Source organism: Loxodonta africana, chromosome 2 (genome assembly GCF_030014295.1).
Source record: "Loxodonta africana isolate mLoxAfr1 chromosome 2, mLoxAfr1.hap2, whole genome shotgun sequence".
Classification (NCBI taxonomy): Eukaryota; Metazoa; Chordata; class Mammalia; order Proboscidea; family Elephantidae; genus Loxodonta; species Loxodonta africana.
This window is the reverse complement of record NC_087343.1, coordinates 77,578,740-77,597,445: the sequence shown is the minus strand read 5'-3', so window position 1 is coordinate 77,597,445 and position 18,706 is coordinate 77,578,740. Positions and strand designations below refer to the sequence as shown.

At 37.2% G+C, this 18,706-nt stretch overlaps 1 protein-coding gene across 4 annotated transcripts; it reads right to left on the bottom strand.

Annotated features, from left to right (window-relative positions):
* Nucleotides 1-227: 227 nt before the first annotated feature.
* On the bottom strand, nucleotides 228-18,629 carry UTP15 (UTP15 small subunit processome component). 4 transcript variants are annotated; one of them, XM_023545537.2, is made up of 14 exons: nucleotides 18,515-18,627; nucleotides 13,883-14,022; nucleotides 13,534-13,706; nucleotides 12,236-12,328; nucleotides 11,946-12,130; nucleotides 10,786-10,964; nucleotides 10,041-10,166; nucleotides 8,079-8,214; nucleotides 6,089-6,173; nucleotides 5,084-5,233; nucleotides 4,192-4,293; nucleotides 3,875-4,008; nucleotides 3,640-3,698; nucleotides 228-3,043 (listed from the first exon to the last, which is right to left on the bottom strand). In XM_023545537.2, exons 3-14 carry the CDS (start codon nucleotides 13,621-13,623, stop codon nucleotides 2,826-2,828), a joined length of 1,557 nt encoding a protein of 518 aa, XP_023401305.1. In that variant the 5' UTR covers nucleotides 13,624-13,706; nucleotides 13,883-14,022; nucleotides 18,515-18,627; the 3' UTR covers nucleotides 228-2,825. The 4 variants fall into 4 exon arrangements, with proteins under 4 accessions (XP_023401305.1, XP_023401306.1, XP_003408145.1 ...); XM_023545538.2 differs by having other exon boundaries at nucleotides 13,931-14,022; XM_003408097.4 differs by lacking the exon at nucleotides 13,883-14,022 and having other exon boundaries at nucleotides 18,515-18,629.
* Between the last annotated feature and the right edge of the window lie 77 nt (nucleotides 18,630-18,706).

Here is an 18,706-nt window from a genome sequence, read left to right as displayed (position 1 = left end):
GTCCCAATTACAAATTGCTGTTTAGAGAAGAGTTGAATCGGGTGTCCCAGCCCTGGTCCAATCAACTATGGCCAGGGGAACAGGCATATAGTCTACCACTTATAAATGACAGAATTTTTAGTGTCCGGGAGGGCATTTTGCTCATAGAAAAGACTGTATTCATTAAAGCTAAACATTGTAAAACTTAACCTTCCTTAAGCTTTTAAATTGGACTTACAAATATTCCATTTAGAAATCTAGAACATTTTAATAATCACTTTCAAAGGGGGTCTTTAAGGTTTGATAAAGTTCATTTAAGTTGAACAGAGTAAATTTTTTTTAAGCAGTACCATTTACAATTCAAATTCCTTTAAACAATTTAACAGCATGTATACATTTAAGGTATTTGATTTTCTTTTAAGCAGCACTTCAAATGATTGACCCAACAAGCAAAACTTTCCCAAGTGCTTAACTCTTATAAATACAATAAATTAAACACACAGAAGACTTTCTAAGTTCTTTGAAACATTCCACTATTTCCGCAGGCTTATTAACATTTTAAAATACCTTTTAACTATAAACCATAAGTCTGAAAATGTCAAGCACTGTAAATTAGAATTTTAAGGCCAATGTTGCATACTGTAATACACCAACTGTTTAAATACTTCAAAGTGCAAATACTACACAGTTTGTCCCCATGTGTAAAAACCACTTCTCAACGTAACACAAAAGTATTGGTGACTATAGGAATTGTTTCCCAGCCTTTTTGAAAATTTGTAGTCATTACATACTTCATTTGACAACTGCCGCACTTGGTGAAGTTTTGTTAGTGGGAATAGGTAGGTTAGGTTGCAGGCAGGCAGTTCTGAGAGCTGGGATGATGTAGGCGCTCAGGCTTGGGGACCTGAAGGGTGAAGAGCTACTTTAGATAATGCAGCGTTAAATGAGAACATAAGAGCAACCTGGGACGGCTGTGGTGAGAATCAGACAAGATATGGTATTGGGAGACCCTCGTCGCATGGTACACAATCGATGGCAGCTAGTTTTAGATAGAATTTCGACTTCTAGGTTCTACTAGTATACAAGTTATCAGCATACCTATGAAGTTAAATGTTTTTTTTTTTTTAAAAAAAAAGCTTTTTAAATAGAAATCTTATTTAAATAAATTAACCTTTTCTTAACCTGAAGATACAGCTTCTGACCCTGACTAATCCCATACTCAGGGTAACAAGCTCCTGATTCCTTACAAACGCCATATGATTGCTTTCCGAGATCCCTCCTTCTGCTTAAATCAGTTCATGAAAGGCAAACCAGGCCCTGTCTTTGAAAATATGTCATTACTAGAACGCATGTATCCCACTTTTTCCCTTCTTAAGAAAAAAAATCTCAATTTACAGAATTTAATTCATGAGGAGATGCCCATTACAAAACCTTCCTCTAACGAAGGACTCTTTTAGCTTGAGACATATTTCCTTACAGATAATTACTTGTTACAGGGAAGAACTGGGGAAAGGTAGGAGCGGTAGCAACTGTGAAATAAACGTGTTAGGAGACACTAGCCTGTGAATATCCACCAGGAACTGATACATCTAAGACAGCCAAAAAGAAAATACAAATCTTTTTATAAAAGATGTGATTTACATTGAAATTTTAAAAAACACAACCATTTTTCAAAGTTACTCTGGTTTGGGGTTTTGAAACACAGGATGATTGCGAAGAATAGAGAAATATCTCAGAGGAGATCAGAGAAAATGGTTTTTAAAGAGGTAGAAGTTAGCTACAAGGTAAGCTCCAAGCGTATGTGTGAAAGGCTCATTACAGTAAAAGCTGCAAAAGCCAGAACCTGTATAAGGGGGAAACCTAACAGAGAAGGAAAACTCAAAATATTTTCCACTAATAGAGAGCAATAGAAAAGTGGTAAGACTGCGCGCTGTCAAAAGCAGAAAACTTTCGAGACCTGGAAAAACAAGGTACTTGCGTCAAGCTCCAGCTCTCTCAGGTTTCAGTGTATTATAAAGTGAAATGGTAAATTTTATTATTCCTCTGGCCTGAAGTTGAAAACCTGACAGAAATGCTGTATATTTAAGGAAAGAAGAAAAAACGTGGTCCAGTAAGTCCACAGAGCAAAAAAGAGTCAAGGTTCAAGAAACATCTGGGATGGAAAGCATCATTTTGAAATCTCAATCTTGCCTCATCACACTCTGCAAACACAGGTCCAGCTAGTGTCAATTATCCAAAGCTGGCCATTGATTTTCCGCACTTGGAAAAGGATACTGCTCTATTACCAGCTCAAAAAGAGCTTGTGACCTAGACAAGTGACTGACACCAAGAGGGGAGGAGAGACAGGCTCAAGGGGCCTGGAAGTTCCCAGTGCACTGATGAGAGTGAATAAAGGGATTTTTGTTGTTGCTGTTTGTTTTTGTTTTGCTTTTTTCCAGGACAGAAGTTAAAAAAAAAAAAAAACAGTAAAGCCCTATTTCTTTGGCAGAATTCCCAGTTGAAGCCTTCTCCAGAAAGCATTCATATTTGAACTCCCATCTGAATGCTTACCCAAATTTTGATACAGAACTTTAACTGTATTAAAATTAGTATCAACTCATCCAAGGTGAACATAAGTGATCAGAACCACTGAGATCTTCCAGCTGAAGATGTTATAAAATAACTCAAAATATTACATGGGACATCATGTCTTAAAACAGGTACTAATCTTCCAATCATAATCATCCCAGTCTCTTCCATAAAATTACTCTGTAAATAGTTTTTTTAATGTACCAAGGAGATCCTCTTTCCAATAGTTAATAGAGTTAAATCTACTTCAAGTCAGTTCTTATGGTATTCAGCAGGCACTATGATTCTATCTTCCTGTTTTCCAGAAATTCATCAGATTTATGTTCCAATGTAAAAGTGCTTTCTTTTGTTGTCGTAGTAGCAAAAAGCATTTCCATCATCCCCAAGGTTTCTAGCAGTTCTCTTTGGTAATCAATCTCTTTTTCTACAAGTCCCTGAAGTAACAAAAACTTTTTATCCACTACAGGTGACTGACCGATCACAGGCAAATATATATCTAGAAAAAGAGAAAATATATTAACTAGAAATATCATTCTATACAATAAGCGAAAAGTATTGTTTAGGAAAAGTATAAAAACCAAACCCACTGCTGTCGAGTCGATTCCAACTCATAGCGACCCTACAGGACAGAGTATAACTGCCTCATAGAGTTTCCAAGGAGCGCCTGGCGGATTCAAACTGCCAACCTGTTGGTTAGCAGCCGTGGCACTTAACCACTACACCACCAGGGTTTCCCGAAAAAGTATACAAATATTATATATAAAGACATTGAAAAGTCTACTCACAATTTATACGAAAGCATAACAATCCATCTGAATGAGTATTTCAAAAAACTAATTACAGAAAGTACAGAGTGGAGATTTTGACTTATTTTTATTTTTTCATTAAGAAAAAAATTGACATGATCATCATAAATGTTTATAAAACTTTAAAAAAATATGTAATATCCCTAGTCCCACTAATTTAAAGTGCCACCACTGGAAATGTTTTATGGTATTTTAAACTGCATCTATTTGTTGCTGTCATTGATTAGATTATTTTACATCTCTACTTTTACAAGCATGTTAGTATTTTCAAGTTTTAACTACTTACCGATAATCATTTCAGCAACATTTATCAAAATAGGAGCAAATCTTGGCTGAGACAGATTCCTACAAAGAAAAAATCCTGTTTATTGAAACTTGCAAATGCTTTTGAAATCCTTAAAATAGATTTATCTATTCCACCAGCTCTCTACAAAGATCAAACTAAAAAGTAAATGTTTCTCACTTGCTAATAAAGGACTTCAGATACAAAACCCAAGTGTTTCCCGGAACTTAAAACATACCTTATCAAAAAATTAAGAAGACGACTGAGTTCCTTTTCATCCCGACCGGCAAGAGCATTCGCAAGAACTCCTCTTCGATTTAGCTCCTTTATGATGGAAACTGTAACCTCAGGTGTCTTCATTGTAACTTCGGGCTACAAATTTTTGCAAAAATGTCAACACGAGCAAACAAGACAGCACGAGATGAAAATCAGCCTTGGAACTCACTACTAAAAATTATCAAGTTTGAAGAGGTTTTTGTCTTCACAGTCCCAAGGCATGGTTATGCATAAGGCAAGGAATAAAACAAGTCTTTTAAGAACATGCTCCTCACCCACCTCAAGGACTCTGTCCAGCGCCTTAGAAATCCGGAAATTTTTTAGATCTCTGTCATACAATTCCAGGTGTTTTTTTGATGGTCTACTGATCAAAACGTCATCCTATATTAAAAAGTAAATTTATAGAAGAGAAAAATCAAAATCTGTATAAAGTTTTATTCAATGGTCGCAGTTTTTTTTTTAATTAGAGTATCCCTGAACTATATCACAAATAATGTTCTTCTGTCCATAATGCAGATTAGATGAAAATGGAAAGAAGCAAACACATCAATGTTCTTACTTACCTATGATTTTAACTTACGACACACACACAGTAACTCAATTCTAGGCAAAAATTCCTCCTTTTAATTCTCTTTACATGGCAGGCAATGGGACTTAGTAAAAACAGAACTAAAGCTAATACAATCTAGTCTCTACAACTCTTGGCTACCGTAATGCAATCCTGGATGCATCTCAATCTTCTCAGATGCCAAATGGGGGCAATCTGGCTCTACTACTTTTCACAGTTGTTTAGAAGATGAAAAGTGTGTGAAAGATATCATTATGACTATGGTAAAGCACTATAACATTATATTACGATTCAGGATATTAATTAAAGGAGCCCTTGTTACTCATTATAATGGGCTCAGGCATAACAACAATTGTGAGGAGGGCGCAGGACCAGGCAGTGTTTCATTCTGCTGTACACAGGGTCACTATCAGTCGGAATCGACTCGATGGCACCTAAAAACAACATATAGCAATCTAGAGATATATCTGAGGTAGAAGAAAGCAAAATAAAGTTAAATACCATCTAAACTACACTTCTCAGTAATGTTCAAAGATGGAGTTGACTACTTTACTACTTTAACAAATTTCACCTCTTAAAAAAAAAAGAGAAATACACAAATACCCGTTGCTTCATGTAGTTTTTCCCTTTAATAAAGGTTCGATATGCAGGCCTTCGTCTCCTGGAAGAAGCATCCTTCTTTGCTTCAGATTTCCGATGTTTAACACTCAGTATTCCATTGGTCATTCCTACAACTATTGTCTCATCTTCATGCTAACAGCAATTAGAAAAATAAGTGAGTCTATCCCGAACTCATAACTTATAGTACTTTTTCTCTAAATAACAGTTATAACGTTTGCTGCTTATCCACACTTTCAGCAACAGTTCCACTCAGAAATAGGTACCCTGCCTAACAATTATCTGTGACAAAAAGTTAAAGCAAAATCATTTTTTTTGGTCACTAGGATACCATATGTTGACAGAACTTATTATACTTGAGGCAAAATATCATTGGCAAAGTTTGTATAATGACAACCCAGTTCATGATATCTCGGGACAGTTTCAAAATCATATTTTTCTGCACTCTCATTAGAAAAGGGATTACAGCATGGCACGACTTTCCACAATCTTGCTAAGTAAATGTTCTGGAAAAAGGTTTTCCTCTCCCAGTAGATTTCTACATAATGTATTCAAACTCCTCCTCCTCAAATACGGCTCCTCGTGAAACTTGCAAGTGGACATTCCAGAAAAAACAGTCAATCAAAAACAGGGGTATTTTATTTGTACTTATTTATTTACTTTTTGCTTATAGAGCCAACTTGCCTTTCTAAAGAATTGTAACACCCTTGATGAAATGTGTTAAAGAGAGATGTATCAATCTCCAAGCCCTTGAATCCAGCGTTAGCACTGTGCTTAGCTGGAAGCTACAGAGAGTGGGACCTACATCTGAATTCATGCTAAGTTATTAGCACAAGTCACAGATTCTAGCAATCGTGTTAATGCAAACATTCAATGCGGCAAGAAGAAAAAGACTTATTAAATTCCAAAAGATAAAACCTAAAATTCCACTTTATTTTTGTTTAATAGGCTAGCTTAGGGAATGTTTTACAAAGGGCTAAAAGTACTTACTGCAAGTGCAAGACTCAAAATTGAAGCTGCATAATCAAAACTGTGGACTACTTTGTAGGAAGCAGTGCTGTATACTTTCACCTTCCTAATAAAAAAGAAAGCTTTGTCACAAATAATCTTGGAAATAAATATAAAATACAAAGTTTCTATTTTTGAAAATTCAACATGTAAATATCAAAATTCACACAACAGTTAAGAACAATTAGTAATATTAGTTACAAACTGAATCCCTTAAAAAATGAACTATCAGCACTAGCCATAATGTTTATATAAAAACTTTTAAAATAATCCCTTATAAACAGAAGGCTAGATCATGAATCACTGCCATCTGAAGATAAAACCTGCAAGTAAAGAAAAAGTATCAGTGAAAGTACACCAGGAGTCAAAAGGGCAGGGTTTCCAAACACTGGCACTATTGACATTTTGGGCTGGGCAATTCCTTGTTGTGGTGGGTTGTTCGCTGTAGGATGGTTAGTAGTATGCTTGTCCTCTACCCACTAGGTGCCAATAGCACCCAGCCCCAAGTCGTGACAACCAAAAATGTCTCTACACATTGCCAAAAGTCCCCTGGGAGGCAAGGTTACTCCAGGCTGAGAACCACTGCCAACAGAGCCAACTTTCTAGGGACACTTCTAGAAATCAAACCCTAAATTGCCTAGTAATACTATTTCAGATAAATTGCCATATATTTATATAATAATTTCCTTTGTATTAAAAATATTCTCTATCCCGAGGTTTACCCTTCAGTCAAAGATTAGACAGGCCCATAAAACAAAATGAGACTAAATGGGTACATCAACCCAGGGGTAAGGACAAGAAGGCAGGAGGGAACAGAAAAGCCGGTAATGGGGAACCCAAGGATGAGAAGGGGAGAGTGCTGACAAGTCATGGGGTTGGCAACCAATGTCACAAAACAATATGTATTAATTGTTTAATGAGAAACTAGTCTGCTCTGTAAACCTTCATCTAAAGTACAAAGAATTTTTACAAAAATTTAAAAAATATATATTTTCTAGCTTTTAAAATACGTAAACATTTTAATAAGCATGCTGAAAACCAAGGCTTTTCCTAATAGTGAAAAAAGGAAATATGAAATAAGATGACCAACAACAGATGAATATAAGTAAATTCTAGAACTGCCTTGTATGATATGGCAGCCACTAGCCACATGTGGCTACTGAGCACTTGAAATGTAGCCAATGAAAATGAGGAACTAAGGTTTTTATTTTAATTAATTTAAATTTAATAACTGAGGCAGTGTAAAATACTGTTCTATTTAAACAGTTTTATTGCTTTGGTAGGACTATATTTCACTTTAATCGTCATATTATTGCATCATAGTGCATGTATTAGATGCTTGTTTGTAGTATCTTGCTAATAATTTTTATATTGATTACATGTTGAAATGATAACATTTAGATATAATGGGCTAAATAAGATGTTATTAAAGTAATTTGGCCTAGTTCTTTTTACCTTTTTTAATGTGGCTACTAAAACATTTAAAATGACATATGAGGGCTTGTATTATATTTCTACTAGACAGGGCTGTCATAGTATGTTAACTAATGGAATATTAAATACCTATTAAAATAGGAATGACTGGACCACATGAATGTACAGAAATTTTCACATAAAGTTTAAGATTTTAAAGACTATATACCAGAATATATGCATATACTCATATTTCAAAATATATGAATATACAATCACGATTTTAAAAGAAACTATATAGAATAATATAAATTAAGAGATTAATACTCATGTGGGCCAATAAAATTGCTTAACTATGTAAATTTAAGCAATAAACTGTCGAGAAAATAAGTTGGCTATAAGCAAATAAAAGATCAAAACTTTTTTTCAACTCAAAGATTTTTTTGTTCATAGACAGCATTTAGCAAAATATTCATCACAAATATTGCTGAGATAACTCATTTCCTCAAATAGTAAACACTTGTACACTAAAATGAACAAAGAAAATTAAAATACTAACCTATCCAGTGAGCCAGAGAGTAACCTCTGTCCAGAGCTGCTCAAACATAAACACGTCACAGTTTTGTGATGATTTTTCAGAGACACTAACAACTGTCCTCCTTTTAACATGTCCCAGACTTTAACATAACGACCACCTATAAGCAGAAGCAATCATTAGTTTGATATTCTGCCTATCGATTCAAATTTTCAATGATCTGAAAAGCCTTCTGCACTAGACACTCCCTAGTGAGGAGGTAAGTGAGGGAATCCAGAGCCTGGTGTAAATCGTGGCTCTACCACTCACTAGGTGTGTGACTGAACAGCACCATCTATCCCACACAGCTGTTAGGGTGATTAAACAATCTCATATTTGTAAAGAAAACCGAAGTGTCTAGCAAAATGGGAAGTATAACCAAAAATATTTTAAGAAAGGTATAATAAAATCATTCTTTAAAAGGAATTTTGTATAACCACGGAAATGAATAAAGTAGGTTTTATTTCCTAAAAATTTTGTGAATTTCAACAAAACTAAAAAAAACTTTCCTATAACTTTTAACCTAAGAGTTGGAAGGATTCTTAGAAGTAATTTAATCTAGTATTTTAAAAAGTTTTTAACGTAGTATCTTTTCTTTCAATAAAAGCTTAAACAAAAGCCTAGTAGGTAAACCAGGAAAAAGGGTGGAAAAAGTTAAGTTTGTTCTTATTCAAGTTGAAGATCTCTCCTGACTGGAGAATAGGGTCTGGACCTTATTTCACAGCCCCCAGTCACGTGTGGAGCTCAGGAGAGGCATCAGAGTGTGAAACCACAGACCTAGTCCAACCTCTCATTTTCAAGGTCCAGAGAAGTCAAGGGATTGCCCAGTTTAGGTAGCATAGGGGAGGTCAGCATACAGGTTTCTAGTCTCCCTGTTCGACTTGATCATATACCCCTTCTCAAAATGCGTATGTCTGACAAGGTGATCAACTTATTTTTAAATCAAATAAGTACTGGGAAGAGTATAAAACAGGATAATTTTTACTTGGATCTTAGAATTAAGCTTTAAAAAAAGAGCTATACATATATATATATGCTATCAAGTATACATACAAAAATCAAACCAAACCCACTGCCATCGAGTCGATTCTGACTCATAGCGACCCTACGGGACAGAGTAGAACTGCCCCAGAGTTTCCAAGGAGTGCCTGGTGGATTTGAACTGCCGAGCTTTTGGTTAGCAGCCGTAGCTCTTAACTACTATGCCACCAGAGTTTCCTCAAGTATACATATTACCCCCAAATTCTTCAAATGTCAACATATTAACTGTGGCTTTACTGACAAATTAAAAAGCGATTTATTTCTCCCACTATAATTATGAAAATGCACTAGGCCAGCATAACAGACAAAAAAAAAAAACCCAAAGTTTCAATGATACAAAAATGTATCAAAGCCCCTTCTTACTCCACATTATCTTTGTCTAGCAATATCAGCAATATGCGCATTAATGCTATTTCAGTCAAGAAAGCCACGTAAGAGACAAGCCTGATTCTAGGTCTGAAAGAGCCTAAATTGTAAAAGCTCCCAGAGATCTCTTAGATAGGAATAACTGAGGAATAAGACCTAGATTTCTAGGGTCAAACAAGATGGCACAGGCTTATATATGCAATCTAAGTTTTCAAGTTCTGGGGTTTCAGTCTGCCATCTATCAGCTTTGCCGTGGACAAGTTAGTTATAACTTTTATTTATTTCCTTAGCTATAAAATAGGGACCAAATTGTGCAAAATGATGTGGGACATTAGAATTAACATTTATATAATAACACAGTGTCTGGCTCACATTAGATACTCAGTAAATAACTACCTGCCTACCCCTTTTATCAACTGCCTGACGAAAACTTCAATATGCAATGTAATTATACACTGACAAATTATACACAGCAACTGATACAGAAATATATGATTCAAGCCCAACAATACTGGTGAAAGCAATTCTTAAAACAAATACCTGCTGACACCAGAAGACCTCCAGAGGGAAAAAGCAGGACACTCTCCACTGGCTGCCCATGTTCCACAGAGATAACACTCTCATTGGTTCGTGTATCAAACATCTTTACAGTATGATCATATGACCCTAAAATGTCAATTTTTGTATGACATGAGTTTCACCATTTAAAACTATATATATATTTATACATACACACACACATATATATATTCCAAACATAAACTTTAAAAGGAGAAAACCTTAGATGAAATTTTTAAAAGACACATGTATTTCATGAAAACACAGTATCTCCAAGCCCCCTGCTACACTAATTGGTTTTGAGGCAGCACTATACTATACCAACATACTATACCACACAGAATCTAACTTACTTCCATCGTAAATTATTTCTGTATTCATGCTACTGCCCACTACAGAATGGTCTGGGAATCCTTGCACAGGCACCCAAAGGCTGAACTACATTGTCTTTGCTTCTTGGCTGCTAGAGGCTCTGTGGAAACCAGGGTACTAAACCCATTATAACTCTGACATCAAGGCAGCCTGATATTTCCAAACACATTTGGAGGACACTAGGAACCACCACCAAAAGAAGAAAATGAAAACAAAACAATTGGATAAGTGAACAGGAACATATTGCTTTATAAACATTTTTTTACACCCCTTAATTCCAAAAGGCCCAAAACAATATTATAGTATATCATAGTAAGATTATCTATGTCAGGAGAGAAAAACAGAGTTCACTAACCTGTTACAAGGAGATCTGGGTTCAGTTTGCTAGCACATCCACACCTCACATAATCAGAATGTTCTTTAAATGTCAGAATTTCTTTGGAGTTTGGAATATCCCATAGCTTAACGGTATAATCATCAGCCCCAGACACCACATGGTATTTGTCAGCTGTAAAATCTACTGTGTGAACTGCTCTGAAAGATCAAGGATGAGTATATAAAAAGCAAGAAAAAATGTTCCTGGCACCTTCTAACATAAATAAAATACTCCTTTTCCCAGATAACAAAAAAAAGCAGTTAAATTTCAGGGAATAATTGTAGGTGGAAATCATGAAAGAAAAAGAAAACCTTTAAAACAGGTGTCTGCCCCCAGGCCAATTAAAAAGTTTAAATACCCCTGGCACTACGAAGGTAATAAGAATATGAAACAGTGGCCTAACAATTATATTTTTCTAATATTTAGCAATTTCACTTAGCTGCTTAATGAAAATTAAAGTTCTAAATGCTAGAGCAACGGCACTTTATTTTTAAAAATTTCAAAAAGGGTAGTTAAAAAAAAATTCTAAAAAGGCATGTCTAAGTAGGATCATGTTAGTGAATTTCTGTTATATTTTAAATACATCATTGATGGGGTAAGACCACCCTAATAATATACTGTAAGAGAGACTTTTGAGATTTTAAATTAATAGCAAATTTCAGCAAAGACATTAGTAATCCTGAAAACAGAGTTATAAGATAAAATTGCCCTCGCCATCCAGTTCATTAAGGGGTAAAAATACTACAAATCCAAGAAAAGAAATTCCACCTCCCAACCTGACTTCAAAAAGAGAATCTCTAAGATAGTCCAAGTCTACAGAGCTCTGGTTAACAGTTGTGAGAGAGCCTTTAGATCGATTGTTCATAACCTCAACTGCATCACAGGTGAAGAGTCCATGAAAGCTACAGAAAATCTCCCTAGATAAACTGACACTTCCTAAGATGTTACATCCAATTCCAATTCTAGGAAATTCATGAGATCCATAAAACTGGACCACAGGGCCCAGGTTAAGTCTTAGAAGAACTAGGAAATGAAGTATATAGGTACACAGAACTGCCCTCTATTTTTAGTCAAAGCTCAGACAAAGAATAGACCTTAAGACAAAACACAAGAACACATAAAAATCAATTGCCTCTTACTTTGTATGGCCTTCAAACTGTCTGAGGGGAGCCCTCCCACTTATATCAAAAAGCTGAACTCCACCGTCTTCACTGCCAGCCACAAGCAGTTTACCATCCTGTCGAAAAGTAGCACAGTACGCTGTGTCCTTAAATCGGGAAAAGGTTTTTATGGGTTCTTGGGAGTATCGGCCATAAATATGAATCTATCACAAGATAAAAAACACAGTATTTCACCAGATGGCTCAATTTATCAGTAGTAAATCTAAATCATACAAAAGAAAAATAAAGAAATTTCACATTAAGCTTACCCGTGAGGAAGCTGTGACTGCATAATTATATGGAGACTGTGGAGAAAAGTCGACTTTTGACACAGCACCGAATTCCTTAATCTGCACAGGGGTCTTAATGAAAGATAAAGCATAGTATTAACAGAATTACGATGGCAAGACATATTTACGCATTATATTATCTCTTACAGACCATTTCTTTTCATTCTTTCTAACATTTATTAGGTATTTAATATAGAAATACGAAGAAAAGCAAAAGGTCCATAATTCCATCACCCAGCCTATTCTTGTTGCCATTAGAGTAAATAAAAGTAAATAGAAAGCCACACCCCACTCTTTCTCTTCAGTTGTTCTGTGATTTTTTCCAGGAAAAAATAAAGTTACGGCTATAACAGCATGTATTTATCCATGTATCTTTTAATTGATACAAACATCATACAAGGCAGGCTGTTCTGCATCTTGTTGTTTTTTTTCACTTAATAACACATCTAATTAACTTTTCATACGAGCAACAGATTTACCATTCATTACAAGGCTGAGCCCTGGTGGTGCAGTGGTTAAAGCGCTGGACTGCTAACCAAAAGGTCAGTGGTTCGAAACCACCAGCAGCTGTGCAGGAGAAAGATGTGGCAGTCTGCTTCCTTGGAGATTTACAGCCTTGGAGACCCTATGGGGTCACAATGAGTCAGAGCTGACTCGATGGCAGTGAGTTTTTGGTTTTTATCGGTCCAATACTAATAAATACAGGGTTTTCAAGATTTGTGATATTACAAATAATACTTCAGTGAACATCTTTATGAATTAAAAAAAAAATTTTTTTTTTTCCCCCATGGTAGCATATTTGGGGGTATATTTATTGAGCAAGTTCCAAGCTGGGACGGCAGAGTCAAAGGGTATATGTATTTTTTTTTAATCATGATAAATGTTATGAAATCGCCTTCCAGAATGTTTATACCAATTTCCCTCCTTATAAATGGGTAGAAGAATTAATTTCATACCACTTCTTCCTTAGATTAAAAAAGACAAAAAAAAAAACTTCTTGCATGAGATTCAAATTCTAAGTCATAATTCATTTGGCCCTGATCGATCATCTACTTTGTGCTGGGCACTTGCATGGTTACACTGATTAAGCTGTGTAGATTTTCATATAAAAATCCCCCCCAAAAATCAGATACTAAATTTTCCATCCAAACTATGAACGGCTTATGGATTTTTTTTTTAGTTATTAGTTCTCTACTTTATTATCCAAAGTATAACATATGCTGGAGAAATTGGCATAAATGTAAATCCTCTGCTCCGCCGGTACTGCTCACGCTTACCTTATAGTTGTTCCAGTACAGGGTATCTTGAGTGATTTTTTCACCAAGTATAGGGTATGTCTGAATAACTACAGGCTTATAACCAGCCATGATTTCATATAATTGCACTGTTGTCCAAGGATCGATAGTTTGGAATTGATGTTAGAAATAATAGTAGAGATTCTGCCTTAATTCTGAAGAGAAAAAAAAATCATATACACATATTATTGATAACCAGGAACATATAGTTGTGATTTTTCACTCTACCTTCCTTCAAAAAGCTATGAGGCAGCATTTAGATTAGTGACCAATAAGCTATTTAACTGTAACCCAGAGGAGACAAGCTAAAGGAAGCAGGAAGAATACAAACCAGGCTGCCATTCTGCAGTCTCTGAGCTGGACACAGATGTTCTCATACCTGACCAGCCAGTTTACAACACTGGGAATAAATCTGGCTCAACCTCCCAGGAGTCAAAACAGAGAGACGCACACTGGCATGGAGCTTTCTTCCTTTTTTGGGGACAAAAAAAAAAAAAAAAAAACCTTGAGGTGAAGCTACAAGTGCAAAATTTTCCTGAAGTTAAACTGAAGATGAAAATTTAACCTGTAATATTATAGTCTACTCATACTCATATGAGTAGGGTCACTATGAGTCAGAATCGACTCGACGGCAGTGGGGTTTTGGTTTGGTTTAATTATAGTCTAGGGACCTGACTTTCTGAGAGCCTAAAAAGGCCAAGAAAGGAAAGCAGAGCTAATATCCAAAGGCAGAAGCTTGAAATAAAACTGAGTTAAAAGCTAAAAATCAAATGTAGAAGCTTAAGTTAAATTAATTAATTTAAAAGATAGGGGAAGAAACAGGAATAAAGCGATTCTGAAATTAAATTCTGTATTAAAGTAACAGAATAAGATAAAAATGAACTCAAACCTTTGTAATTAAGCCAAAGATTTTTCCAGAACTATTCAATTGCAAGAGACTCAATTTTAGGTACTATGATAAAGATGAATGATTCCAGTGGTGCTACTTATTAACTATTCCTAAAGGCCTGAAAACAGTGCATCAATAACACCAAAATAATTAGGTGTGACATATTCTAAAAGGCTGTTTTGATAAAACATGACAATCAATGATTAAAAGGGGATAAAACTCTTTTTTTTGCAATAAGTACTGTGAAAGAAACTAACAGAGCAATGAGAGCTGCAAAGGCCACTTTAGACAGAGTGGAAAGGAAAGGCCTTTCTGGGATGAGACGAAGCACAGGTCAAGGGGAGACTTGGAAGAAGAACAAGAGCACGGTCCTAGGGTCAAGGAAGGGATCTGGCTGGTTCCAAGAACAGGGAGGAGGTCAGTGCAGCTAGAACACATTGAGCCCAGGAGAGGTGATCCAGAGATTCAGCTGGAGAAATAGGAATCGGACCACAGAGATTCTTGTACAAGGATGAGAAGTTTAGATTTGATTCTAACATTTGGAAGCCAAGTCATTTTAAGCAAAGTAGGCAACACGATATGCTTTTATGTTTCCAAAAGATGTAAGGGGCTTTTCTATGAAGGGTAAATTATAAACACCAGTGAAGTGAACTGGTTTTTCCTTGAAGATAAATTTAAATTTTCATATTTCCTTTGGGAGCAGTGGTGGTTCAGTGGTAAGACTCTCACCTTCCATGTGGAGACCCTGGTTCAATTCCCAGCCAACGCACCTCAAGCACAGCCACCCTCTATCAGTGCAGGCTTGCGCGTTGCTATGATGTTGAACAGGCTTCAGAGGGGATTCCAGGCCAGGACAGGTAATAGACTTCTGAAAAATCATCCAGTGAAAACCCTACTGCATCCCAGTGATCTGATCCTTTGTGCATGGAGATGGAAATTCTAAAATGTCTTAATTTTCAACCTGATAAAGTGGTATCAAGTATCTTCACCTTACTATGCTGTCAGCATAAAAGCAGTCTTCAAAGGTTGAGGTATAAAAGGGCTAGAGCCCCCAAAGGTAGGATTCTAGTCTAGATGGGCAAATTAAATGTAACACAGCCCATATCTCTAACAAATCTAATAAATTTCACAACATGCTTCCAATCTAATTAATTCTTTACCACTTCTTCATTTACAAGAGTTGTAAATCACAATGGAAGAAGGGGAGAAGCACCCATAGGGAACCATCTGCCCCGAGGCTTCACATTCAAAAAGGAGGTTAGAGGTCATTCTGTGTGGGGTTAAAAGTATGAAATATAAAATTTTAAATATAACAAATGTTTTATAGACATGCTTTGGTATAGCTCTTTTTTTTTTTTTTAAATGTTTACAGAGACTTTTAAAAGAGGGGATGAGAGGAAAAAATCCAGCTCACCACTCACTGTGCACAGGGATTGTGATAGACACTAGTGTTATTGCAGAAAACCAAACTCACAAAATCCCTTGCTTTGTGTAGGTTTCATTCTTGAGGGGGTGAGAGGGAGATGAGAGAAAGAATAAATAACTATATATCATGTAGTACTTACAAGTCCTAAAATTAAAAAAAGCAGAAAAGGGGAACAGAAAATGACAAATGGGATGCCTTTTATACAGGGTGGCAGGGAAGTTCTCTCTGATAAGGTAACATTCGAGCAGAGAGACTCAAAGAAAGTGAGGCAGCAGTTAACTGAGAAAAAAGCACTCCAGGCAGAGAAAACAGTAAGTGCAAGGGCCCAAGAAACCCTAGACAACTCCAGGCCTTTACCATAGGTACAGGCTTCTCAATTCCACTCCCAGCATCCCACCCCTCTAACATCACTGGACATTACTTAGAAGCAGGAAAAGCAGAAGCTGTTTCAACAGAAAGCTATCCACTGATCACATGAGAACAAATAATACAATTTCAACATTTATAGAATGCATACTCCAGTACTCTCCCTTTCAGCTGGTGACCAGCACCAGCTAGAAATCTGGAATCAGCTTTGGCTTGTCCTTCCTCCTCAATTCTAACATCCAAATGGTTAATACCTGCTGGTTTTATTTCCCAACTCTTTCTCATCTTCATGTCCTCTCTACCCCTATTTTCACTGTCCTAATTCATGCCCTCACGTCTACTGAAATAGTACAACGTCATTCCAAGATCTGACTCCGCCAACCATCTTCCAAATAGCCACCAGAGTTATCTAACCACAGTGCAAAGCTGGCTTTGCTACAAAGCCCAACACTGCTCAGAAAATAGGTCCAAGCTCATTAACATTAAGATGTAAGGTCCTCTGAGATCTGGCCCTTGTCTACCTTTTCAGCCTCACCACTAGTCATTCCCAACCATTCATTGTTCCCTTAACACACCAAGCTCCTTCAGGCCTCAATGTTTTTGCTCATTTGTTCCCTCTGCTAGGAATGATCTTTCTCCACTTACTTCCTATTTATTTAAGGCTCAACTCAGGGATCATGTCCTCCAGGAAACCTTCTCTGAGTCCTTAAGCTAGGTCAGAGGTCAGTCTTCTATGGTCCTATTTGAATTGCATAATTCTGTCAGCACACAAAATCACACTGTATTGTAATGATTTCTTTAATCTTTTCTCCCACAGAACTGAACTACTTCATTTCAGGAAGATAAAAAGTGCCCACAAAATGTGGAAAGAAGGAAAGGAAGCATTGTGGTGTGTATACTGTCACAAACTTTTTCTGTAAAGGGCCAGATAGTAAATCTTTACACTTTATGGGCCAAAAGGCAAAATGAAGACTATTATGTAAGTACTTATACACTCACTGCCGTCTAGGCGATTCCGACTCAAAGGGACCCTATAGGATAGACTAGAGCCGCCCCACAGGGTTTACAAGGAGTGGCTGGTGGATTGGCACTGCTGACACTTTGGTTACCAGCCGAGCTCTTAACCACTGCGCCCCCGGGCTCCTGGTACTTATACAACAAGAAAGACATTTCCCCAAGTTTTTAATTGATGGAATTAAATAAAAATAAGCATAACAAGTACAATCTTTTGTTTATAAATGAGAAGAATAGAATTCTTTTGGGGGAGATAACATTTCGCTTAATTGGGATTAAAGATGTGTGTTTTCCATCTTCAGGTTGCAAATGTTCATCTGCAAAAAGAACTATTCTAAGCTCCCTGGCTACACAAAAACAAGTATTCAGTCGGATTTGTCCTCCAGGCCTTAGTTTGCCCCTTATTATACAGTATTAAGGTGAAGAAGTGCCTAACTGTGCCCGACAGAATAATGTCACGCTTTAGAGCGAAGAAGTGAGGCGCAGTGCCTTGCCAGATTAAAATGAACAGCGTGAGACGGGTGGAGCAGGAGCGGCACTGTGCAAAGGCATGCAGACAAGAAATCACGTGCAAATGAATAAGAAAATTACCGGGGAGAGAAAAGAGCCTGAAAAACTGGGAATAAATGAATAACATACTACTACAATACAAGGCAGAATACCAAATAAATGCTATGAGTAACGAACATAGTGCTGAGAGCTCAGATGAGGGAGATTTTTAATTCTAACTGGAAGGGTCCCGGAAAGATTAAAAGACCTGTACCATTTCAGAAGGAGCCCTGGTGGCGCAGCGGTTAAGAGCTCAGCTGCTAACCAAAAGGTAGCAGTTCTAAGCCACCAGCCGCTCCTTGGCAACCCTATGGGGCAGTTCTACTCTGTCCTATAAGGAATCGGCTCGGCCGCGAGGTCTTTTTTTTTTTTTTTGGTTTGGAGGATGTTCGACAGATTCACCACTTAAGATGGGCGCAAAACCGGAAGGGGAGGGCTGGGGAAGTGAGGCTCCAAGGGGGCGGCCATTTGAAACTGAGGGAGCCTCATAACCAAAGCCAGATGTGGAAATCTGTCGGTTTTATGTTATAAGGGCGCGGATTACAGTGGACAGTAGGAGAGATGTGATCGTAGAAAAGGAAAGTATAGATCAAGCTAAATTGCGGGAATTCCAAGAGGTCGGTTAAGGAGTTTAGCCATTATCCGGCAGGAGACTGGGAAGTCCCAAAAGAGCATGCCAGATACCACAGGAAGGACCTATGGAAGCTTCCTTCACTTACCTCCACTGGACTCCCCTGGACCGCTCTGGCTCACTCACGCGGACCCTCTAAGGAGCCGCCATGACACACCGCGTACGGAAAGGGCAGATTCGTCGCGCGAAGATGACGAGCGGCGCAGGCCGGATGACGCAGAAGCTGTCCGGTGGGCGGAGCGATGGGGAGAAGGAGGCGTAGGCAGAGGAAGAGACTTGG